Below are 25,486 nucleotides of genomic sequence, written 5' to 3' on the forward strand. Positions count from 1 at the left end.
AACGAGAGCCAACCAAACCCCATCATTAACGTGAGACAACGAAACCCGAACCATCCCAGCACAGCCTGGCACGAGCCGCTGTCCCACGCCACACTCGCCCACTCGTCACGGGCCCTATCACCACCCCCCCCCCCCCCCGATAGCTCACCCGAGCCACACTCACCCAACAACGGCAGGAGCCCTAGGCCAACCCCAGATAAATGTTGATAGCTCAACAAAGTGGATAAGCCACTTTGTTGAGCTATCATTTGTGGCCACGTCGCTTCTGAAAAAAATAAGTTAATCGCTCAGTGGGATTTAGCTGCTAAGATAAAAAAAACAGTGATTTGTTTCCTAGACAAGGCTCCCCTATCTTGTGTTTTTTTGTACCGTTTGTCGTTGTAACGTTCCGACCCCGTGCCCCCGACAGGACATCTGTGTAAAAGAGCTTTATAGCCCATCGTATTCCTCCTCCAGTAATAAATAAATCTTCCGATTCTAACCGCAGGAAACCTATCCCCACCTCTCACTCGGAGAGAATCAGCAGCAGCATCCCCCCCCCACCGCAAGACCCCACCACGAACCCCCCCAAAACACTGCGCCCCACTACCACTCTCAGCGTTCACGAGGAGCTCCCTCAGCCCTCATCTCTCGCTGACCCGGGGTTGTTTTTAGCCCGGGTTCTTATCATGATTGGGCTGGGTGGGGTAGAAGCTGCCGTGATGCTTATAGGGGAAGCGTGGGAGGGATGTCTGGGTACGTGACACTTGGGGGGCATCGGTGGCACGTAGGCCAGCGCCCGCGTGGCTCGCCGGGCACGTGGAGGCTTTGACGGTGAAGGAGATCGGCAAACAAGAGGGAGGAGATGGAGCAGAAAGATGGAGCAGCAAGCGCTCGCGCCTGCTCGTCCGTCGCGAACGACGCCGTTACTAGTTGGCAATGGCGAGGATGACGCAGCGCGTGTTTCATCATCATCCTGCTGCTGCTGATGAAGTAGCTACTGTACTGATGATAATGCTGCTGCTGCTGCAGATTGTAAGACTCCTAACGATGATGATGCAGTTTCCTGCTGCTGCAGACGATCACGACCATGACAAAGATGACGACACAGATGTTTCTGCTGTTGATAATCACGTTGCCTTAACAACTATCTTTTTTGCCCGTCCAAGGACGGGTGTTCAACTCATGAGTATGAATTAGGGGGGTTGCCCCATGTGGAGTGACGTCACCCGCTAATGGTTATTGGGGAGGGGTGCGGCATGTGGAGTGACGTCACCCGCTCATGATTATTGTGCGTTCGTGTAAATTTACACGCGGACATGAATACTAATGCAAAGGGGGGGGGGGGGGGGCTCTTGCAGTGACGTCACGCACGAATGTAGCACTGTGCTGCGAAAATTTATATTTCTGCAAAGAAACGTCATACTCGACCTTCCTCTGCGTTAGCGTAAAAATTCACCCACTCATGAATATTAATGAGGGGGGGTGGGCCTCATGTGGAGGGACGTCACGCGGGGGGGGGGGCCTCATGTGGAGGGGCGTCACGCGGGGGGGCCTCATGTGGAATGACGTCACGCGGGGGGGGCCTCATGTGGAGTGACGTCACGCGGGGGGGGCCTCATGTGAAGTGACGTCACACGCGGGACACAATATTGGCTTCTTATCGTAGTGACGACCACCAACAACGCCCGCGTCGCCCGAAGTCATCAAAACCCTAAAGCGCTGCCCAACTTAGACCCTCGGCGGTGGAATTAGCGCGACGGCTGGGTGGCGGCACCGTGGGGGCGAGGAGGTGAAGGAGGTGGAGGACGAGGAGGTGGTGGGAACAGGCCTCGTTCCGCTCACGGTGGCCACGGCGGGGGAGCGGACGAGGAGGCATCGACCGATCGACCCGATTCCGGCGGGCGGTGTGGAGCGTGCAGGGCCAAACAAACACGGGTTGGGCCACCACCGCGTCCCCGCAGAGCGACTCCCCGGAGCACGGGGCCCGGCCAAGAGGGGGGGGGGGGTGTCAGAGGAGGGAAGCGTCGAGAGAGATGAGGGGGGGGGGTGCGGGATATTGAGTGGGCGGCTGCAGTGAGAGACCTCAAGCTGTGCAGACACCGGCACATTAGGAAGAGCTCCCGGAGGCGGCCGAGCGGTGTGTGTGTGGGAGTCAGTGTGTGCGTGTGTGGGAGTCAGTGTGTGTGTGTGTGTGGGAGTCAGTGTGTGTGTGTGGGAGTCAGTGTGTGTGTGTGTGGGAGTCAGTGTGTGCGTGTGGGAGTCAGTGTGTGCGTGTGGGAGTCAGTGTGTGTGTGTGGGAGTCAGTGTGTGCGTGTGTGGGAGTCAGTGTGTGCGTGTGTGGGAGTCAGTGTGTGCGTGTGTGGGAGTCAGTGTGTGCGTATGTGGGAGTCAGTGTATGCGTGTGTGGGAGTCAGTGTGTGTGTGTGGGAGTCAGTGTGTGTGTGTGTGTGGGAGTCAGTGTGTGTGGGAGTCAGTGTGTGTGTGTGTGGGAGTCAGTGTGTGTGTGTGGGAGTCAGTGTGTGTGTGTGGGAGTCAGTGTGTGTGTGTGGGAGTCGGTGTGTGCGTGTGTGGGAGTCGGTGTGTGCGTGTGTGGGAGTCGGTGTGTGCGTGTGGGAGTCGGTGTGTGCGTGTGGGAGTAAGTGTGTTCGCGTGTGGGAGTCAGTGTGTGTGGGAGTCGGTGTGTGCGTGTGGGAGTCGGTGTGTGCGTGTGGGAGTCGGTGTGTGCGTGTGGGAGTCGGTGTGTGCGTGTGGGAGTCGGTGTGTGCGTGTGTGGGAGTCGGTGTGTGTGTGTGTGCGAGTCAGTGTGTGTGTGCGAGTCAGTGTGTGTGTGTGTGCGAGTCAGTGTGTGTGTGCGAGTCAGTGTGTGCGTGTGTGGGAATCAGTGTGTGCGTGTGTGGGAGTCAGTGTGTGCGCGTGTGGGAGTCAGTGTGTGTGGGAGTCAGTGTGTGCGTGTGGGAGTCGGTGTGCGTGTGTGGGAGTCAGTGTGTGCGTGTGGGAGTCAGTGTGTGCGTGTGGGAGTAAGTGTGTGTGTGTGGGAGTCGGTGTGTGCTTGTGTGGGAGTCGGTGTGTGCTTGTGTGGGAGTCGGTGTGTGCGTGTGTGGGAGTCAGTGTGTGCGTGTGTGGGAGTTAGTGTGTGCGCGTGTGGGAGTCAGTGTGTGCGTGTGTGGGAGTCAGTGTGTCTGTGTGTGAGCGAGCGAGTCGGTGTGTGCGTAAAATTGAGTAAGCTAAGAGTGGGTGCACAAGCGAGTGGGTGTGTGTAAGTGAACGGCGTGAGCGTGTGGGGGGTAAGCGAGTGTGCGGGCGAGCCTATGAGTGTGCGTAAGCGAGAGTGAGCGTGCGAGTGTTCGCGAGCAAGTCTGTGAGTGGGAGTGTGTGAGTGGAAGTTTGTGAGTGGAAGTGCGTGAGTGTGTGAGTGTGTGAGTGGAAGTGCGTGTGAGTGGGAGTGTGTGAGTGTGTGAGTGGGAGTGTGTGAGTGGGAGTGTGTGAGTGGGAGTTTGTGAGTGTGAGTGTGTGAGTAGGAATGTGAGAGTGTGAGTGTGTGAGTGGGAGTGTGTGAGTGGGAGTGTGTGAGTGTGTGAGTGGGAGTGTGTGAGTGTGGGAGTGTGTGAATGTGGGAGTGTGTGGGAGTGTGAGTGTAGAGTGTGAGTGTGTGAGTGGGAGTTTGTGAGTGTGAGAATGTGTGAGTGGGAGTGTGTGAGTTTGAGTGTGTGAGTAGGAGTGTGTGAGTGTGTGTGAGTGTGAGAATGGGAGTGTGTGAGTGTGTGAGTGGGAGTGTGTGAGAGTGATATGGGAGTGTGTGAGTGGGAGTGTTTGAGTGTGAGGGTGTGAGTCGGAGTTTGTGAGTGTGTGAGTGTGAGAGTGTGTCAGTGTATGAGTGTGTGAGTGTGTGAGTGGGAGTGTGTGAGTGTGTGAGTGGGAATTTGTGAGTGTAAGTGCGTGAGCCCACTCCGCTGCACGGCTGCGCACGACTGTCAGTCAGGGTAATGAGATCTGAGACCAGGCCGCACCAGAGCGCAGACGGCTCCCTCCCCCACCACCTTCCCTCGACCTCTCCTCCATCCCCCCCAACCAATCCCCACATCACCTTACCATCCTCCAGCGCACGATCCTGCCGATTGATGACTGATGGTGAAGCAGTTGCTTTCGCTGGTGATGATGCTGCTGCTGCTGCTGCTACTGATGTGTGTATGTGATGAAGATGACACGGGAAGAGGCGAGGAGTGTTCCTCGTCAGCTAGGTTGAGGAAGCGACGAACTCCGCCACGGGCTATCCAGTCTCAGGTGCCGTGTGTGGTTGGACTAATTGGAGAGCGCTGGAAGCGAGTGATGGTCGTGACGACGATGATGGCGATGATGATGGTAGTGATGCTGATGCTGCACCAGTTCGTATCCCGGGGAAGCTACGTGGGCTGGAATCGCCTTTCTCCAGGAGACAGTGCTGATAATGAAGACAACTGCCAAGCTCATTCCAGTTTCTCAGTGGGGCCTCCATGTGATGGTGTGGGTCTCTATGCAAGTCTACGGGCTTCTGTAGGTCTCCACGTGACTTTGCAGGTCTCTGTGCGATTCTATGGGTCTCTACTTAAGTCTATGGGGAGGGGGTCTCTGTAAGTGAGTCTCTTATTCGATGGCGCAACATGCCCGTGGCTGTGTGTACGTTAGAGTCCACGCAGACCACGGCTCCGCAGTGTAAACGATACGCCCGTGTTGCGTGTCTCCAACAGATGCTTCCAATTTGCCATCAAACGCACGTGGGCGCCCTGTGCGATTCCGAAACCAGTGTGTGTGCGTGCGGAACCGGGCCCATGCGCATGCACACACACACACGCGCGCGCGCGCGCGCACACACACGTACGCACGTGTGCACTCACTCATGTACACACACACACAAATGTGCACTCGCATACACACAAAGACAAAGATTCCCCACGCCACATCCCCATAGCTTTAACGGACTTTCGGGGCAAGTGCTGTTAGCGAGCAGCACCTATGAAGGCCGGCACGGTACACGAGAGAGGGGGCAGGGTTGGCCAGCACCACGCACGCGCGTAAGCACTCAACAGGAACACGCGTAGTTCCCCCTCTTACACACAGGTGCCCACCACCCACTCCCCGCGCCCCCAGCTCTCCATCTGCTCCCGCCGCTGACGGCTCTGCCAAGCCGGCCAGCGGGGGCAATTGCCGCCGGTGCGTACGAATCAAACGGGCCTTTTCGATGGGGCCACGCCACGGCGATAGCCGCGGCGCGTTTACCTCCGCGCTTATTAATCCATAAATGTAGCATGGGAAATGGCTGGGAAGAGAGAGCGAGTGAGAGACGGCGCGCGTGGGCGCCTGGCGGGGGGAAATTTGAAATCCGCTCCTCCTGCAAAACGATGAAAGAGCATGTGGTAAGGGGTTCGCTGCTGGTTTATTTAAACGCCGTGCAGGTGGTGTGGGCACGGGCCGCCTCCGCTGGGGGTGTCCCCCCCTCGCCCCCGCCTCCTATTCGGACTCCCACGCCACCCCTCCCCCTCTGAATTGCCGTGGCCCCGCGCAGCCCCAGCGCGGCCCGGGGAGCGACCCCTCGCTGAGCACATCCCGGCAGCAAATCCGCGTAATCTGCCTTTAGAAGCGCGGCGGACACACGCGATAACAATCAGAAATCTTACGCAGATTTCGCCGCCCGACAAACGCTTCCAGACCTCGCCGGGCCCCTCTGATCTCCCGCCCGGCGGCTCCACTTCAAAGGTTCGGAAATTCTTGAGCAGTGCCCCCCCTCCTCCCCTACCGCAAAATCCCTGCTTACCCCTCCCCTCGTTCCCTCCCCACCGCCCCACCAGACTCCCACCATCTCGGGATGACGTGTGCCAACAGCTGTAGTAATTGGGGTTCGCGGGCAACGCAGGGATGTGGCGGAGGCTGGAGGGGGCATGGCAGGTCAGCTCGGAGCCAAGGGGTCACAGCTGGGAGCGAAGGGTGGCGGACGGGGAGCGAGGTGGGTGGAGGGTGGGTCGGGTGGGTGTGGTGGTGGTGGGACTGAGTGATCGGTGCAGGAGGAGGTTGAGAGTTGATGGGGGGTGTGGGTGGAGGACCCCGGAGGGGGGGGGGGTGTCAGTGCCAATGGACCCCCCCCATCACCCGCGAGACGCTGAGTGGAGGCGGCACGCAGTCGCGCGGCCCTGGCCAAGGGCAAGGGAGAGAGCGGTCTAACGAGCGGCATTAACATGGCAACATCATCAACATCATCATCATCGGCAGCAGCGTCAGAGTTGTTGTCAGTGGCCACAGCAGCATCATCACCATCTTTAGTGGTAGCAGCAGAAACGACAGCATCATCATCATCAGCAACTCCATGATACAATAAATGCTCAGTACTATCAACAGCAGCAGTAGAATCAGCAGTTCCATCATCAACCATGACGATTATCATCATCAGCAGCGGCAGCAGCAGCTGCAGCAGCAATATCAAAGCGCCGCCCTTACATCTCCCACCTTATTTTGTCTTATTTTATTCTCATTCTACGTGACTTTACCGAAAGAACCAAACAAGATCTCCCACCCCGTCACCATCACGCCCTGAGCCAAGGTCTATCCGCTGCTGGATGGAGGCCTCCTCCTCCACGCCGTCGCCATCCCTCCTCCTGCCTCCTGCCTCGCATCCAGTGCGAGGATTATCGCCGGCTCTCGCCGTGGTCCACGAGTTTATGGAATCGCTGAATAAATGCATCAATACGCCCGTCTTGCCCACCTTTCTCACCGGCCATTTCGCCATCTATATTTACCTGTTTATCCTTAAATGTTTAATTTACCTCCTTAAATATGCATGTGTTCATTTATGTATAATACATGTGTACGCATTCATGTATATTTATCCATTCATTCATCCCGTTATCTTTTATTTAAGCTGCCTGATTTGCTTTGTCCGCGCACCTCCGTATTCATTTTCGGATCCTGCAATACTCGCAATGTTGGACTCCACCTGCCACTCGGCAATCGAACTCAGGTTTGCCAAGCTTGCAGCACAGTGCGCTAACCACTGCGTGACCGCTCCCCCCCCCCCCCCACACACAAGCACAAACACACGCATTTTATAATTATTTCCTCTGGGATAACTGAAGGTGAAAGGGCAACTGCGCTATTAGGGGTGCATTATGGGGGTCACGTCTTCATTATTAAAATCTGAAGGCCTGCAGCCTGCGTGGCCTCGGGTCGGCCTGGCGCTTGTTGAGTCTCTAATTTCCTGGCCTCGGATAACGGCGCCCAGTTTATTGAAGAGTTTGATTACCGGGAACTCCCTCGGGGGTTTAGGGATGGGGCGGGGGGCGGGCGGGTGGGGGGTGGGTGGGGGGGTTTACTTGTCCCCCTAAAGCATCGCCGTGCACATTCAGGATCCGTCCGGCCCGGCGATGACAAATTACTCCGTGGCGCCACGGTGGCTAGGAGATGTTAACTACCTCGCCTGGTATACAGGAGGTAGTGGGTTCGATCCCGACCCCCGACGCCTGCTACTGTATATTTGAAATGTGCGTGTCTCGCTCTCCCCGTGGTCGGGTGGATTTTTTTCTGGGCCATCCGTTTTTCCCTCCCTATTTAGAATTGACATCACCACGCGTTTATAGAGTATTTGGCTGCTGTAAATTCCCACGCGAAAAGCCACGACTTCGTTGAGCTATGGTTTGCGATAGCCAGGCCCGCTTCTGAAATAAGAGCTATACGCAGCTCAGTGAGCATTACTTACCTGGTAAAATAATAAATCGTTTTAATAGTTAAACCACGAGCGCTGGCAGGGAACCAACTCGCTCGCCGCCAGACTGTCCCCTCCCCGCCTCCACCCCGCTCCGCCAACCGCCCCCCGCTCGCTCGCGGACGACCGCCGCGATCAACGACGACCTCGGCAAATCGATGAACGATCTCCCGCAATCCCGCGACGGACACGACCCCCGCCCCCTAAGCGGGCGGTCGACGATGGCAGCAATTATCAGGGCCAGCGTCCCGCAACCGGCGACGGAAGCCCCGCTCGGCAACCCGCTCATCATCGTCAGCCGGCCACAGACTCGCATCACAGCGATAATATCCCTCTCATTACCGCCAGCGGTCTAATTAATTACGTAACGTAAACCAACGCAATAAAGAACGCTCGCACGCTGTTCGAGTTGCTTTTCTCTCACCGCCGCGGTGGCTTCTTGTTATCCGTGTTGCGTCCGACACGCGGACGCGCGCATTAATTAGATCTTCAATTAGCGAAAGTCAAATGCGATAACGCCTCGATATCTAAAGGTCTCGCCCAATGGAAAAAGGCGCTTATCAGTCTCCGAGGGCGGCCTCTCAGTCAAAATATTGAAAATCGTTGGCGCGCGAGGTGGGGGGGGGGGTCTGCAGCATTTTGTTCCTGCGGTGCCCCATATAGCCTGAACAGATCGTTGGGGCAAGTGCTGTTCGTGAGCAGCAGCTATGAAGGCCGGCACGGCACACGAAGGGGTGGGTGGCCAGCACCACGCACGGCCGCCTTTGTCGTGTCGTGGTTTTTATCGATAACTCTCGGCCGAAACACGGAACAGGCAGCGGCAAAACCTTCGCCCGTGTTTTTGTTCGGCCGCGCGGCCGCGTTAATGACGGCCGCGGTCGGGCTGCTCGCCGGCGCCGCTGCCAACGGGGCCCCTGAAATTTTCACGCGGAGGCGAGAAGCCGCAAGGGGCCGCCACAGTCGTCGTGGCCGCCGGATCTCGGGCTGGGAATTTCGAGCCACCAGCTCTGGCGACGCCGGCTGTCGGCAACCCACTCGCCTTCGCCGGTCGTCAGTTTGAAAATGACGCGGGGTTCAAGGTCAACGCGTCCCCCGTGCTCCAACCGAGCCACCGGTGGAAATTCCACATTGGCATGGCGGGGAAGAGAGCTCTCCGCTGCCGATTTCCTCCAAACGGAGACGCAGGATGGGGTTCTGGTTACACGTGGCTTCTACCCGCGGTGCGCCCACGACAATGCACGATGGTTCGGTGGCAACGTGCAGCCACACCGCTGACGTAATGCACGATTAATGGTAAACTCGCGCGTGTGCTTAACGGCGCGTTGCGTTTCACGATGACGACGACGACAACTGCGCGCGCCTCCACCGCGCGTAGACAACGATGATTTATCATCGCCCGTTGTTTGTTGCTCGTCGACACAGGCGAGCGCTGCGCAAGACGCCCCGGAGAGTCTCAACGGCTTCACACCTGCTAAACCGGAGACGAACGAACGGGGCCCCGATTAAGTGGCAGAAACCACCACGGAACTAAACGTCGCTCGTAGCGCTATCCCTCGACGTCTCTTAACGTTGACGTTCTGTCCCCCAACCCCCACCGCACTCCAGGTGTACGACAATCTGCAACGCTGCTGGCGTCGTAAAGTCACCAAGCGCCCGAGGAGCCAGCGGCTTGTTGAGAGATGGAACGCTTCGGCGAACGTCGCGGTGAGCTACTTTGGAGCGATGTCTCGAGATCACAGCTCGAACGCGTCTGCACAATTTTTTTTGACGCGGTTCGTACGGCGATGACAGAAAAGTTTCAGAAGCGCGCGAGGCGCTCTAAAATAAAAGCGCCGAGAGAGAGCCGTTTGTTGGCAGGGATGTCAGCCCCGGGGCGGGAGATTACCACCCTCGCTAAACCCGAGCGACTTAAGAACGTTTCAAAAACGTTAGGCGCAAAAAATGCTCATGGGGGAGTTCGGAGCGGCGTGCCACGGCACGTCGTGCTCGCGACGTCGGCGCGAAACCGGGAGTTTGAATGCGCGTCGCTTGTCTCTGCGTGCGTGCGTGATATCAACGACGCCGGGGGGGGGGGGGTGGGAGGGTGGGGGGGGAAGGGTGGGGGGCGACGGAGCGCCGGTGAAAACAAGAGAGCTCGCTGTTCCCGTGCCGCCAGCCGGGTTTGCCCCGTGCCGCGACGTTCCCACGCCAGGACCTCCGGGGTGCCGCTCGTTCCCTCGACGCGTGCGGCCCGTTAAAGGGTCACCCACCTACCGCCCGTACTACGACCTCGGCGAACTCCAACCTGCGACCCTTGAAAGAGATAAAGTTTTGACCGAGCGATCGATCTGATAGTATGTCACAGATCCGTCGCGGCTCGATTCAACGATCGATCACTTTGCTCCGCCTCCCCCGCACGTCAATTTGTGATTGTTCCGTCTCGTTCGCGCAGCCCCGTTTGCCCGAGGCTAAATTTAACGTTTTCATATCGTTTGCATGAAATGTGTGCAAATCCGTAAAATAATCCGCTCTCGCGCGCGCAATTTGATGAGCGTGAGAATCAATTTCAATCAATGAATCCATGCATCATTACGTGCCCGGTAGGCAGACTTCCTGCCTAACTGGGGCATGGATTTCACAGCTGGAGCCGAACATTAACCCATCAATGGACGGGTGGCTGCGCGTGATGCGGCGGAGCGGTGGCTGCGGCGGTTGCACCTCGCCGTGAACTGCATTGCAGAATTCGGGGGGAGGAGGGGCGGGGTGGGGGGGGGACATGCGGCCGTTCGAAATCGATTTTTGTGCCGTAATCCACCAGCTGCAGCGGGTTCCTTCGCAGGTGGGGCAAGGAACGTACCACCCCCCCCCTTTGCCCCCACCGGCCCCCCACCACCGCCCCCCCCCCACCCGCCCCCCCAATCTGCAAACGGAGAGAGCCCTACCCACGGCGGCGAAACGAGCCGCGCGTTACCCAGTTGGGAGAATTCGCGACAGCCGTGCCATCCGTCCGCAGGAGTCCTTTACAGGAGGAGAGTCGAAGCTGAGAAGAATGGCGGCAGTGTGCGGTACAAAAAATAACACGGGCCTCTGCAGGAGCAAAAGTCGCGGCTGTGTCTCTGACACGCAGACGCAGCGCGCGCCCTTCTCCGCTGATAATGCTTCTCGTGTAAAGTACTCCGCTCCCCCGTACAACTGCGCGCGCTCTCTTCCTACTCTACAAAAAAAGCGCGTGTATTTCTCAGTCATCTATCTCGGCGCGTTTGTGCCGACACGCCAGAAGCCGCGCGTAGTGGTGGCGGTGTTGGCGGCGGCTCAAATCGTCCCCATTACCCTGAACGCGGCGGTGGCGGCGGTGACTGAAGCCGTCAGGGCCAGCGGACGCGACGGAAATGCTTGTGGGCATGCGTCACGTAGCCGGGGCCGGTCAATTTATCCAAATATGGCTCTCGCACGTGCGGCGAAGGGCGAGAGAGTAAAGTAGGTGAGCGCGGAGCGGCGAGACAACACGATGACGCCCGCGCGACACAAAATTAATCCGACGAACGTAACGCATGCGAGCGGCCCCCCCCCGCAACCCACACTCCACCGCCTCCACCCCCCCGTCGATCCCCTTCTCCCTCCAGCTGCGTGCTTCCCCCAGCAATCCGAGAGCTCACTCCGCGTGGGTCTGGCCAAAACAGGCGCAGCAGGCAGATTTCTCGCCTGCAGCTGTCCGGCGGGACGATGCGCCAGCGCCGCGGGCTGGCGGCTGCCGCACGGGGCGCGCGTGCGAGGGAGCAGCTGGTGCCCACCCCCTACGCGTCGCAAACAAAAAAAATCGAGGGCCGTGAAAAATCCGCGCCGTACTGCGCGGATTTAGCGTCGCGGAGAGAAACCGTGGGGGGCCGGGGGGGGGGGGGGCGGGGGGCAGCGGGAGCGCCGGCCGATGGCGCGCACACGGGGTCACGGCGGGGGGCGGCCCCGCCGGCCCCGAGGTCGCCACGTCCCTCGCCGTGACGCTCTCGGGTGAAGTGCGCGACGCGCTTCCAATAGCTGCTGCCGATCTCCTGTCGAGCAACAAATTGGACGCCGCGAACCCCGAGACGTCGCTTACGAGCGCAGGGCCGAGAAGTGTGGGCAGCCGTCAAGGCCCACAAGCCGGACACGATCGTTTACAGCTGCTGTTATGGGTGAAAAATAATGATTTGGTCATGACGACGACAAAAAAAAAGTTCCCACCCGCCACCTCAGATTACCGCCGCAAAAACGATGAATTCCAATACGGTCTCTCACACGGTTACGACGAGGCGCCGGATTGAATATTTTGAGCCGGAGAGCTATTTAGGGTCATCGCAGACCCGCACACGCGCACGTGCACACGCACTGACGTGCACACACACGCGTAAATGCGTACGCTAGCCCGTGCAATAAACAAGACCCCAGGCAGCGTGCCGAGCGCATTGCGAATGTGGACGAACCGCCAGCTCACCCGCCCGCCCGCCCGCCCGCCCACCCGCTCGTGATTGAGTGGCGTGCGCTTCAGAGCGCCCGGTCGTTATCGTGTGCCTACGAATGATCCACGACTCCCATTACTGCCGGAGCCTCTCAGTGATAGCGATACGACCGGCGTGCCCAATAACCCCCTCGCGCTCCGCTCGCCCTCCCCCAACGTGCCGCCGCCTCTCATCGCCCCCCCTCCTCCCTGCCCACCCCCAGCAGCCTCCTCCTCCACCCCGCCACCGCCCCCCCCCCCCCCGGCACCACTACCACGCAGCCTCCTCCCTCCGCTCTCTCTCACACGGCGGTCAATGGCCCAGATAATCTTTCCGCTGGACATTAGCCAATAGGGCCTCGCGATTTTGTGACCAGCGCGGGCGGGCCGGCCTTTGCATAAACGATTCCCGCGAGCATTGATGGCGGCGGCGGCCGATGCCGAGAGAGAGATATCGCGTGTAATCACCGCCACCGCCGCGGCGGCGGTGAGCTTGTGCCGCCATCCGCAGCCGCCGTTAAAGGCTGCGAGCGCGTCAATTACGACTCGTGTTTGAACGCGCCTTTTGTGAAGCAGAACCAGCGAATCCTATTTCGGGAGAAACCCTGGAAACGAGGACGCGAGGGCGGGGGAGGAAAAAACAACACACGCACGCACACCTGCGCTTCCGCCGCCGAAACGTGGGCCCACGCGTCCAAATAACCACCACCCATACTCTTTGGTTATTTCGGTAAAGTCACGTAGATATCAAATAAAATAAATTAAATCATATTTTATACCCCACGTGACTTTACCCAAAGAACCCAAGAGTATGGATCCCTGCAGTAACGAAAACTTCCACTCTAGATTCACCACCACCCGTCCGTATGTAGCCTTAACAGACTGTTGGGGCAAGTGCTGTGAGCGAGCAGCACCTTTCAAGGGCGGTACTGTGGAGCGCAAGGGAGTGGGGGTGGCCAGCACCATGCACAGACCGCCTTTGTCTCCTGTAACAGACTGTTGGGGCAAGTGCTGTTAGCGAGTAGCACCTATGAAGGCCGGCACGGCGCACGAGGGGGTGGGTGGCCAGCACCACGCCCGGCCGCCTTTGTCTCCCCACACGCGCGCTCACACATGTGTACTGCTTGCACAACGGTGCTCGTGGCACAACGCTGGCTGGCTGTGCGCGACCGTGGGGTGGGCAGGGGAGACACACGGATTCTCCCGTGGGTTTTCACGGCCCTGACCTCCGCAAGCCCGTGCTCTACATCAAGGACCTTCGAGTTCAACGGCTGTCTTTTAAATAATGAATAAAACGAAACACACAAACTTTAAATATTCGTCGTTTCAATGCTGCGCTCTGTAAGAATTGCTCTCAGCTGTTTTGTGGTTTTGAGAATATTTGCGTGCGCAGGGCGGAGGAGGTCAGGTAACCGAGGATCGATGGCGCAGGTGAAGACCTCGAGCCAGACAAAGGAGATGATGGGACTGCAAGAGTGGGGACCTTCGAAGGACGTGCCAACCGTGTAGGCCTGACGGTGGCGAGACTGCGGACCCCGTGGAGTGAGGCGTCGAACCTGCGGCGACTACGGGAGCGAGCGAGCGTGCGGGAGGAAGTGGTGGCGAGGTGCAGAGAAGTCAACGGCACGGGCCGCGGCGACCTCCTGACCTCACTTGACTTCAAGAGACCGTGACGACGGCTTGTCGACAACAAGCCTCGTGCTGCCGATGTCGTCGTCATCATCATGGCACGGGCCCCTGGCCGCAAGCACTGCGAGGAATATTGGCAACCTCAACGCGGCCTCCGTGATTACGGCAGGACCCCCGCAAAGCAGCCTCTCCCCCCCCAAACCCCACCGCCACCATTTGTGGTTTAACTTTCCAACAATCGCACTCTCTCCGATGACACAATATTGTGACGTGCGGGGGACGCTAATAATAATGTTGTGGAATATGCAGCGTGGGCACGAGTTTTGTGTGAACGTCTTCCCTACAAAGTGCCGCCACCGCCGTCGCCGCCGGTGCTGCTGCTGCTGCTGCCGCTGCCGCGAGCTCATTATTGTTTTGTTGGCATGTTGAAAATTAAATTGTCACACCACAGAGAGGCTGATTAATTGGAATCTCGGGAGAGAGGGCCGCGGGTTAAAAATAAAGACGAGCGAACTTCCTACCTTATCCTCCACGTCACTGTCGCTGTCACACTGCAACACAAAAAACAAGGGTGGTGGGAGCAGGGGAGAGAAAGAAAAACCACACGCACGCGTTAATCAACGGGCACACCGGCGGCAGCAGCAGCAACAGTAGTAACGAGCATAATAGACAAATTGCTTTTTGCATAAAATAATGATGATAAATCCCCGGGCGCGCTCCCCCCCCCCCCCCCCAGCTGGCTCGGTACCACGTGAGCCTCCCGCGCCACGCCGAGCACGCGCCAGGCGGCATGCAAACGCCCGCCGAAACCCGGCGCCTCCTCGCCAAAAGTGCCGCCCGGAGGCTCAACTCCCGGCACTCTCACCGGCCGTCGGCACCCAGCCTGCCGCCCGGCCTCTACGCCGCCACCCCTCCCACCCCCTCCCACTGCTTGCACGTGCGTCAAATCACTCAATCACGCTTTCGCGATCATAACACAGCTTTCTTTCTCTGCTGGGTTAGATCGCGTAAACGTATAAATGTGTCGTTAAAACCCACCACCACCCGACACAGCCAACTAGTAAGGTTTGTCACGCAAACAGATCGTGCCAATTCGTTACTGGTACAGCACACCGGTGTAAAGCCACAACATTTACAATCTGAGTACAACGTTTCGCCAGTAACTAGCCTCATCGGGCGACAGCCAGTTGTGATTACTGGCGAAACCTCGGTGGTGGCGGGTTGAACGACACGTATATATTTCCGCGCTCGAACCCAAAAAAAAATAGAAAGGGGGCTCTCCCTCTCGCTTTCGTGGGCAGCAGTGGCTCGGGCGATCCGAGTCTCGCACGCCGGAAGGCCGGGTGTCACGGCCACGTTGAGGGGGGCGCAGCGGGGAGGCCGGGTCGGCCGACCGCTCCGCTGGCACGACGGTGCGGAGCGCGGTGGCGTTAATCTCCCATCGCTCGGAGTGAGTGAAGGGTCCACAATCGAAGCACGCGCCCATTTGCACGTTCGTTTAAAACGTTCCTCGACGGCTTAGTCGTGAAAGGAAACACCGCGGGCAAACTACAGCGGTTAATTAGGCACCAGGTTAAGCCACCACGTGCGACCGTTCAAACCGAGGGAAGCTGCCGCTGCCCGATCACGACGACCCTGGACTATCGGCCCCGCGAATCGCCCCGGCCACCAGCGCGCGCAGAGCTGGGTCTCCTCCGTGACGCGCGAGACATTTTATTTCTCTTAGCTCGCGACACCGCGCCAGGAGCGAGGTCGCTACGGCGGCATCCACTTCGCGCCAGGCGCGGTTCACATCGCCCCTTCTCTTCATATTTCCTGATCTGGTTCGGCGGTCCCAGCGGACTGCGAAGCCTACTCCCTCCCTCCCTCCCTCCCTCTCCCCTCCCTCTCCTCTTCCTCCCACCCACTCACCCCAACCGCTCTCCCCTCCCCACGGAGACTCACGACAGCGCGCCGGGCTCGTGCTGCATGGCAGCAAGCTGCGCGCTTTCCTAGGGCAACATCCATCATCAAGCCCTGGCCGAATCTTCCACGGGAGAGGGCCCCCGCGTTCATTAAACACGAGACCGACTGTGCCGGATATCGCCGCGGACGGGCGAGCCGGCGGGCGGGCGGGCAGACAAACCGAATCGGCACGGTGGGGGGGGGGGGGGGGGAGACCACTGAAAGAAAAAAAAAAACACGGCAAGCGCAAAATAATCAAAAACAAACTTCGGGAAAGGACGGTGGAGGGAGGGAGGGAGGGAAGTTTTTCAAACATAGAAATTTGACGCGCGGAGTTGCCGGCGGGACGCGTGGCGAGGCTCTCGTTCCTGTCGCTCGCCCACAACCAGCTCCGACCGCTCGTGCCCCCCGTTACTCTGCTCACCCCCCACCCCCCACCCCCACCGCCCACCCGTGCCTCCCTTCCACACGTCCTAGCGCAGGGCCTCACGATGTCAGGCTGAGCCTTCCCAAATTTAAAACGAATGACACACACGCACGCAACGCGGCCCACTCCGATGGTCCCCCCCCCCCCCCTTTGTTCCAATTCCGTTTCAACCGCGCGCAGAAGTCACAAGTGCACCCGTTTCAGGGTCATGTACGTTGAACTTCTTCCGCGCCGCACGTCGCCAGCCGCGCTGTTCGGTCCCAAGCAATCCCAGCTAAATACAACAATCCACCGTTATCAACAACCACAACCGACGCGAAATGCCACCACCACTTAGCCAATCGCAAAAACCTGCAACCAAATAATTAGCGGCCAATGCCAATTAGCAAAGAGCGGCAGTAAAAACTCCTCGGTCTGTGTGGGATTTGCGTTTATGACAACCGCCGCTGCTTCTGCCGCTGCAGCTGTTGCCCCTGCTGCTGCTGCTGCTGCTGCCGCCGCTTACTAATAATGACGACGACGATGTCAGCCTGTGGGGGCAAGTGAGCAACACCGGAGCCGTGCGCGGAATACCAACCAGCGGCGGTGGGCGAGAGAGAGAGCGAGACAGATATAAGTAAATGGGATGAAATGAGCGTGCCCCGCCGGGCTGCGCGCGTCTAAAGTCTCGTCATTAGGCGCGGCGCCACGCCGCGGAGGGGCCCGCGGGAGGCCATCACGGCGCCACCCTCGTCTCCGCGGCCTTCAAACCCAAAAGTAAAAAAAAAACACAAAACCCCTCCCGGCCAGCCCGAGAGACACGGAGAGAGCCAGTGAGAGAGAGAGAGGAGAGAGCACAAAGAAATAACCGCAATGAACCTCAAAGACGGGAAAGGCCCTGAGTGATGGTAACGACGGAGCAACGGCAGCGTGGGCGAGCGCGGCGCAGCGAGGTGCCGGCTGCTGCGCTGGCGGCAAGAGGACAAGCGCAGCGACGCCCGCGCTAATGAGCACGCGCTGGGTGCGCGCCAGCGCCTTGTACCCAAATTTACAAAGGGCAGGGGTGGTGTTGGTGCTCGTGGTGGGTGAGATGGGGGGGGGGGGGAAGATGTGAAATCTAATGCGCAGCTTCCTCGTTATATTATTATATTATCACCATTGCTCCGTGTTTCACGTGCGCGCGTGCATGGTACAATTAATTGTTTGTGGTTGTTTTAGCTCGGTGTTATCGGGGTGTTCTATAAAAATTTGCCATCATGCCCAGCACAGAAAGCAGAATTTAGCACTTTTAAATTGAATTCTAACAGCGATTATTGTTTGGGGGAGGGAGCGGAGGCGCATTGGTTAGCCGACTAACGCTTTAAATCCGGTGACCTGACTTGGATTCCCGGCTCTCGGCTCACATCCGGTGATATTTAAACCGGTCCCCTATAGCTGCCGCCCCCCCACATTTTCAAAACCCGCGGTAACCGGCGTGGTGAAGTACGGTCAAACATCCGACAGGGCATTCGGGGAAACCGCACGACATCAAAGCGCACGCGGCCAGCGAGTCGCTCTGCCGCAAGGTTGCGAGGGACGGACGAGCGGCCGCTTCTCTCCATCACGCGGCACGCCAAGGGGTCCCGCGGGGGTGGCCCCCGGAGCGGCCGCGGTGCGATGGGATCACCGCGCGGCCCCCAGCCCCCCCCCATCCCCAGCCTCCCCCTCCCCGAGCCGCCCTCTCTCTCTTCCCGTGCGCACGTGGCACCGGCGCCCTAATTCTTTCCGTCAAGTGGGTTTGAGTTTTTTTATTGTATAAAGGAGCGCGATCGCTTAAATAAATAAGGGCGCCAAAATTGACAGAGCGCACGGACCGACGACGCGCCGCTCGTTTGCACGGCACGACGCTCGGCACGGCGTTCAATCTTAAACGCTCGTGCGCGCCCAGGCTAACGGTTATTGGGCGCTCTGATCCACACTCGAATCCTTAGATGAAGCCGGGCACGGCGTGGCTGGGTGGGGAGCTGGGGACTGGCGGGGGGGGGGGTGGGGGGGGGCGACGCGACGCACCGTGTGACCCGACACTTTGGGAACGAACGGAGATTTGCGCAAAAATTGCCGAACCCGCTGGGCTGCAAGGTGAGCGGTGAAGGCGGTACAGCAAGCGGATTCGCGGACCCGTCTGTGGGCACCGTTGAGCGTCAGCCCCCCTGGTGCGTGTGTGCGTGAGTGTACATGAGCGAGTGTATGTGAGCGAGTGCACGTGCGCGAGCACGTGAGTACACATGCGATGGAGATCACCGCAAGCGAAAGCGAGCACCGGGGGAAGAATCCTTTGTGCAACGGGTTTACCGTTTCCGACGTCCAGCACAGGAAGTACACGTGTGTGTGTGTGTATATACACACACACACACGAGCGTGCACGCACGCACACGCTCATTAAACGAGGGCCGGGCCGTGGCCCTCCGTGCCGAACGCCCTCGGACCGACCGCCGCCTGGGACGCGGCAGCGCGGGCGGCGCATCTGTTCGGCGGCGCTCCGCACGGCCAGGCGGCGCGGGGGAGACGGCGGCCCGCGTGGAAGTGGGACAAACGGAGCGTTACACAACCGGCTCCCTTCGCTCCGTGCCTCGCTCTTGCTCTCTCTCGCTCTCCTGCGCCTGCCTCTCTCTCTCCCTCTCCGCTTCGCTCGCACGCGCGCTCCCCTCCCACCCCCTCGCCCTCTCCGACTCGCTCTCCCAGCCCAGCGGTGCAGTCTCTCTCTGATTAATAGTGTTATCTTGGCTACCTGAATTACTTCCCGGCGCTATCCCCCGCAGCCCCGCGCGTGTCAGCTTCCCCCATGCACCCCCGTCCTCCCAAACACTCTCCCGCTCCTTCCCATTGCCCCGAGCAAAGCAAACAGACGACGACGCTCGCAGAGCCAGCTGAGCAGAGGCCTCCTGCCATCAGCCAAACGCCGCCGCCGCCACTGCCGCCCCACCCCGTGATATACCCATAATCCTTCACTTGCCCCAAAAGGCATTAACCTCGGCACCCTCTTAACTGCAAACTTCGCTTCTTCCCCGGCGCTCGCCGCACGTCGATCATAAACGACGAGGCTACGGTCGGCACGCTCGCAGGCGACTGCGCTATCAGAGCGGCATCATTAATCGCCGTGGCGGCGGCGGCGGCGGTGGCAGCGTCGGGAGGGCGGTGTGGGAAACACGCAAATCCGTCCATCGACTCGCCACGTCACGTGGCTATCCGTGGGGATGTTGTGATCCGCTAGTCGTCACGACGCCTCGCTTGACGTTCACGCAACAACCACTCGGTGATCACTTGACGATCACACGGTGATCACGTGAAGATCACGCGACCATCACTCGACGATCACGCAGGCTTGCAACCAGGCTCTCGGATTTCGGTCGGGTCCGTGATATGGAAAACATTTACGGACGCACCCGGCATACCACATCCAGGGTCCATCTCGTGTTGGGCAGTGGCTGCCACTTAAGTCACATTCCTACTGCAGAAGTCGATCAGCGACCCCAAAAATATTCGCAGAGAAATGAATCCCTCCATCCCGCTAACGGCCGATTGATCACGATCGGGGATCAGAATTTGAGTTAAGTTTACGGGTCTCTATGTGACTTTACGGGTCTCCAAGCGACTCTGGGTCGCGTCTTCCGTCTGTTTGGAATACGAGCCCCGAGTTTCGCCTCCCTCATCTTATTTCAAACGCCGGTAACCCCGTCTACGACTCTGCACTTCTCCACTCCTCAACGACGAGAGGCACCTCCGAGATCCATCTCGGGCCCAGCGCCGGGCAGAGCAACAGTGCGTCGTTAACCAACAACACGCGGCGGCAGCACTGCCGCCGCCGGCACTGCCGCCGCCGGCACTGCCGCCGCCGCAACCGCGGCAACGTACGCCGCGGGGCACGCGAGAGAAATTTGATGGCGTCGAGACGGCGGCACGCGCGCGCCAGTTCCACGTGACGCCGTGAAGCGGGCGGCAAAGCACGGCGACAGTAAGAGCCCGGGCAAGGGCAGGGGAGGTCGCGAGCCGTGTCGGTGCGCCGCTCGGTGGGCTGGCGAGCCTCAAATCACACGGACAGCCGGCGTGCGCGGTGGTGGGGCCTCGGTGTGCGCAGGCCGAGCGAGGAACGTGACTGCGTGCGTGCGCGTGTTGGCATACGCGCGTGTGCGCATCCCCGTGGGCTGTTCTGGGGGCCACTGCCAGCTTGATGGGCCGCGTCTGTTTGCAAGCTGCCTGCACGTTCAACCCCATTAGTCACGGCCAGGGGGGGCGAGGTGGGAGGGGGGCGATGGAACTCTTCTCACCCAGCTCCCTCCACGGCCTTCCTCCGCCCCACTCCCAACTTCCCCCCTCTCCTCTTCCTTCCATCAGCACCTCTCAAAAAACTGCAGCCCCAGCTCACCCCCTCTTCTCTACCCCACCACCACCTCCCAGGCCCCCCCCCCCCCACTTCCACCCCCCTCCCCCGCGGCGCAGTCACTATGCAGAGTCAATTTCCGAGGGCAATGAGCCATCGCCGCCACCGCACGCCGCAGCCTGCCCCGTGGAGCGCGTGGGGAAAACGACGACGACGCGGCCCCCCCCCCTCCCCCGTGATCGTGACGCGCGGGGGGGGGGGGGGTCCACGGGGGCGTCGCGATGGAGGCAGCTCTCTCACCGCTGACGAGCGGTGAGGGGGGGGCGGGCAGCAGAAAAATATTCGAGCCCTCTGTTCGAGGAACAATGGAGAGGTCTCCGTGTTGGTCCGAGATCTCGACGCTCGTGTCGATCTGTTCGCCGGGGCGGCGCCAATCGGTGAGAAACGGCGCCGATTCCGCACCAATCCTTTCATAGCCGGCTCTCCCCTCCCCCGCGCCGCCGTTCTCTTATTACCGGGATCTCGCCTCACCCCCCTCCCGTAACGAATGTAAATTTAATTTCACACATCCGATTAAATTTGAACCAATCCAAGCACAAGTGCATTAATCACGGCCGTGGACTACGCGCGAAGCATTCCGGTCCAAAGTAACAGATTAAAAGTTAAAATAACGGAGACGGGGGAAACGCGGTTGAATTACGCCGCCCCACCCCCCACCCGACCGATGAATTTACGGACGGACGGAGTCGCGGAGAGGTCGCGGAGAGGTCGTGGGGAACGACAGCGGCGCAGGTTGTGAATCACGGCGCGGGGGAAGCAATTTAAAATAAAACAATTCTTCCCGCCCCCCCCGCCCCCCCCCGGATCAGAAATGAGCATTTCATATTTATTGAGCCGAGGGCGGCGGGAACGTGTCACCGTGTCACCGTGTCACCGTGTCAACGTGTCAACGTGTCACCGTGTCACCGTGTCATCCCGCCGACGCGGCGGACCCGGGGCGCGCGGTCGGTGGGGGGGGGAGGCAATGATCCGCCGCGCAAGAGGGGGATGATAAAAAACCGATACCCGACGCACTTTAATATAACGAATAAATAATTAACCCGGTGCAGGGCTGCCGGGCGGGTGGTGGTGGCGGCGGTGAGGAGGATGGGGGGGGGGGCCTCGAGATTGAAGGGAGGGGGGGGGCGGCCGGCTCAGGGTAAGAATCGTTTGATTTCGCAGATGAGTGAAGACGCTGCTACCTGACCGCTTGCCCGCAGCAAAATGCCGCATAAATTATTCACGACCAGCCCCCTTCGGCGGAGGGAAGTGGGGGGGGGGGGGAGTTTGGCAGGGCGAGCGGCGCCGCGTGAAGCGGCAGAGGGGACGTGCGATTGTTAGCGAAGCGTGTGATGGTGACAGCGAGCCCGGCTGGCTGGCGCTCGAGTGGGGATCGCGTGGAGATCGCGTGGAGATCACGCGACCACCACGGGGACACGGACCCCGCCGTGACGACGAGGCCTCCGAGCCGCCCCCCGGCGTGTCCCGCGCGCTTCGCCCGCCAGCCCGCCGGACATCGACGAACGCGTGCAAATTAGCCACGATAAAAAAAAAAAACACTCGCAGAGAAATGATCTTGCGGTTTGTTTTTGTTTTCAAATCACCCTTAAAACAAAAGAACATTTACTTCTATCGAAGGGGGCTTGATTAGCTACGGGATGCGTGAAAGCGCGCGCACACGTGTACAGCCGGAGCGCCGACGTTCAGGTGACCAGGAAGCACCTGGGTCGAAGAGCCGGTGAGTGACGTCGCCATTTGGAAGTCTCGTCGGGTGCCAGAAAGCTTCCCGCGATTCGCAAACGGCGCTCGTCAACAGAACCTCGCGGCAGCCAGTACAGTTAGCGGGGAAGTTGAGATACTTGCATGAAAATCTCATCCCAGCACTGCGATGCCTCTGGGCCGGTAATAGCAGCAGTAATAACAGTTACCAGCGTCGTTACGACCACGCATCTGTGTTGAACAAAGCTACACTGTGCGTGTGCACGCGAGAGCGAGCGTGCGTGCGAGCGTGCGTGCGAGCGTACGTGCGTGCGAGCGTGCGTGCGCATCCACAGGCGTGGATAACCACAGCCACACGCTGGCGGTTGGCAGCTCTGCTCGACGGCGTTTCCCGGATATCGCGGCATAACAAAAGTGAGGCCCCTGTGATCGCGCTGCCAAGGGTAACGCGCAGGTCTGGCGCGCAATGAAAGGGACTCGTGCTGCCCGGGCCGGCAGCACGAGTCCCACTCGGCACCGGCTCTCCAGACGCGCTCGACGGGGCCCGATAGCGGCCAAGCGAGCAGCGCACAGGCCGCTATCGGGCGCTCCGGCACCACCGCCGCACAACCACTGCCAGTGCAACCCCCAACCGCTGGCAGTGGTTGCAACCCCCAGCGGCAATGCCAGCGCACCGCTACCACAACCGCCATCGCTAGCAGCAGCAGCACCACCGCCACCGACAAGATGAAGATCCCCCGTATAGCCCACAACAGACTGCTGTTAGCGAGCACCTACGAAGGGCGGCATGGCACAAGATGGGGTAGGTGGCCAGCACCACGCTCCGTCGCCTTTGTCTCCCCAATGCTGATGTTTACACACTACCAGCGCCACCAACACTGCCACTACCACCACCACCACGAAAGCCAATGCGGAGCTACATTACCCACCTGATTAGATAACAGTTACAGCAGCTACAGCAGCAATAACAACAGCTACATCAATAACAGCCACAGCAACACCACCCCCCCTCCCTGCCCCCCATCGCTGACACAGATTAACACGACGGGGCCTGTGAACACTGCGGTCAAGCTAATGACAAAGAATTATCACTGTTATGACATCCGTCCAATCAATGAATCAATAGACTCGAATGGGGATGCGGCCAGAGGCCACGGAGATGCCGAGTCTCCTCCGCGACGGAGACCCCAGATAAATGCCCCTATTGATTTGGACGTTTTATTATTATTATCGCATTATTATTTTTAAAATGTCAGATAGAATTTTTGTCTTCTTTTTTAGACGCGGCGATCGGGCCGTGCGTGTGACGCCGTGGCCCCCGTGGAGCTTCGCTCACGATTGGAAAGTTCAAACTCAACTCGACCCATCGTCCCTCCTGGGGGGAGGGGGAGGTGGAGTCGATTAAATGAATGCGCTCGTGCGGCAACAGCGGTCGTCGCGTGTGGACCAAACTCGCCCCCACCGCGAGGACGTGGGAAATTGGCGTCTTAGGGACGATCGGTGGACGCGAGGCACCGTCCCAATCGCCTCTTGAGCAGAGAGACACCTGGGAGTTGTATTCTGTCCGCGTTTAATTATTTCTGCAATCACGACGAGCGGCAGAACTGTCGTTATCAGGTGTGTGCGGGGGAGCGGTGGCGCAGCCGTTAGCGTGCTGCGCTATGAACCCAGCCACCCGAGTTCGATTCCGCGCTCACCGGGAACACCAGTGACAATTGTCTGAACCGGTCCTGTGTAAAAACATCGCCACTGGGGAGACAAAGACGGCCCGGCATGGTGCTGGTCACCCACCCCATCGTGTACCGTGCCACCCTTCCATAGGTACTACTTCCTCACTAACAGCACTTGCCCCAACAGTCTGTTGAGGCTACTCGGGGGACCTGTGTCTTTGCAGGCGACAAGCTGCGAGCGGTGGCCACGGAGGTGGTCACCTCTGGCGCTGTTGCGCGGCGACGGCACTCGCGATGAATCTCACCCGGAGCGAACCCCGCAGGCCGCCGCGCTTCCGCGAGCATCGATGCCGCGTGGAATCCTCGTGAAAAAAATTACAAAAAAAAGACGACTTTAATGAACGGGTTCAGAGCTTTCACATTTTTACGGCCGAACGATTAAAACTAATTTAACGGTGCCACGCTTGGCGCGCCCACATTTATTATAAAAAAAAAACAGAACAGAGGCCCGCGCCGCTACGCCGGCTTCGACAACTACGAGCGCCATCTAAATAATCTCTCGTTAGTGGCACCGCGCGATAGGGCGGCGGCCGTTTGGAGGTCACGCCGTGGAGCGTTCTCCTGTCCTCCCCCAAGTCGGCGAGGATCATCGATCTTCCGGAAAGCGGAGTGTGGTGCTCGGCCCGGCCGGGCAACTGGCGGAGGAGTAAACATCAATTACGCCTAACGGCTCCCCACGCCTCCATTTACTTTTTTTTTATTTCCCGTGCCGCCAACGTGGGGCATTTGTCTTGTAAGAGTCACCTTAATGAGAAGATCAATAACCGCATGCAGTCAAAACTGCGCCGGGCAGTAAATACCGCACACACGGCCACCGCCCGAGCCAGCGCAAGCACATCAGGCCACACCCGGGAGGGGGAGATACCGCCGGCTCCTCCCGTATACAGCGGCAGGGCACTCGGCGACACCGCGCCAGCCCAACGTCAGGCCACCGCCAGGCCACATCCCACCATGTCAGGTCGCGCCGCACCATCTCAGGCAGTGCCACGCCAGGCCATGCCAGGCCACGCCGCACCATATCAGAGCCAAACCGCACCATCTCAGGCAGTGCCAGGCCATGTCAGGCCATGCCCTCCCAGGCCACACCACGCCCTGTCAGTCAATGCCAGGTAAGAACAATATTCGGAAGGTTCCTGTATCGGGATGTTGAACAAATTCCTCACCAAGTACACTATAAGCCTAGGAGGAAAACTCACGAATGCATTGCATGGGGGTAATTATTACGTTTTAATCCGCATGGACAATTCAGGAGCAAATTATCTGTACCGCTAGCGAGTGGCCACGTCACGGCCCTGTGGGGGTGGCAGACTCGCGTGATAGAAATGAGTTGGGCTCGCGGTTTAGAACAGTGGGATTTTGGGGACGTCAATGAAAACGGAGTTTGGTGATTTTTAAATATTTCTTTAAAATTCTGTTCCACTCCAAATAAAAAAATCATCCCCAGGTAATACACGGTTACTTGCTACTTGGTCAAATATTTGCTGCAGATGTTGCCGCTCATAAT

The 25,486-nt window shown here is 59.2% G+C and overlaps 1 protein-coding gene across 5 annotated transcripts in view; it reads right to left on the reverse strand.

The window, feature by feature from the left end:
* The window catches only part of LOC116939311 (uncharacterized), a 270,447-nt gene that overhangs the window by 70,515 nt on the left and 174,446 nt on the right, over window positions 1-25,486 (reverse strand). For 4 of the 5 annotated variants that reach the window (XM_076062794.1, XM_076062796.1, XM_076062793.1 and 1 more), the window contains exon 5: window positions 14,309-14,338. The exons of the other annotated variant lie outside the window; for it this stretch is intronic. In XM_076062794.1, coding sequence (XP_075918909.1) covers window positions 14,309-14,338 — 30 coding nt within the window. The remainder of the gene's footprint in view (window positions 1-14,308; window positions 14,339-25,486) is intronic. 5 annotated transcript variants of the gene reach the window in all.

The sequence above is a fragment of the Petromyzon marinus genome, chromosome 5 (genome assembly GCF_048934315.1).
Source record: "Petromyzon marinus isolate PM22_M1 ecotype Great Lakes invasive population chromosome 5, UKy_Petmar_22M1.pri1.0, whole genome shotgun sequence".
NCBI classification, from domain to species: Eukaryota; Metazoa; Chordata; class Hyperoartia; order Petromyzontiformes; family Petromyzontidae; genus Petromyzon; species Petromyzon marinus.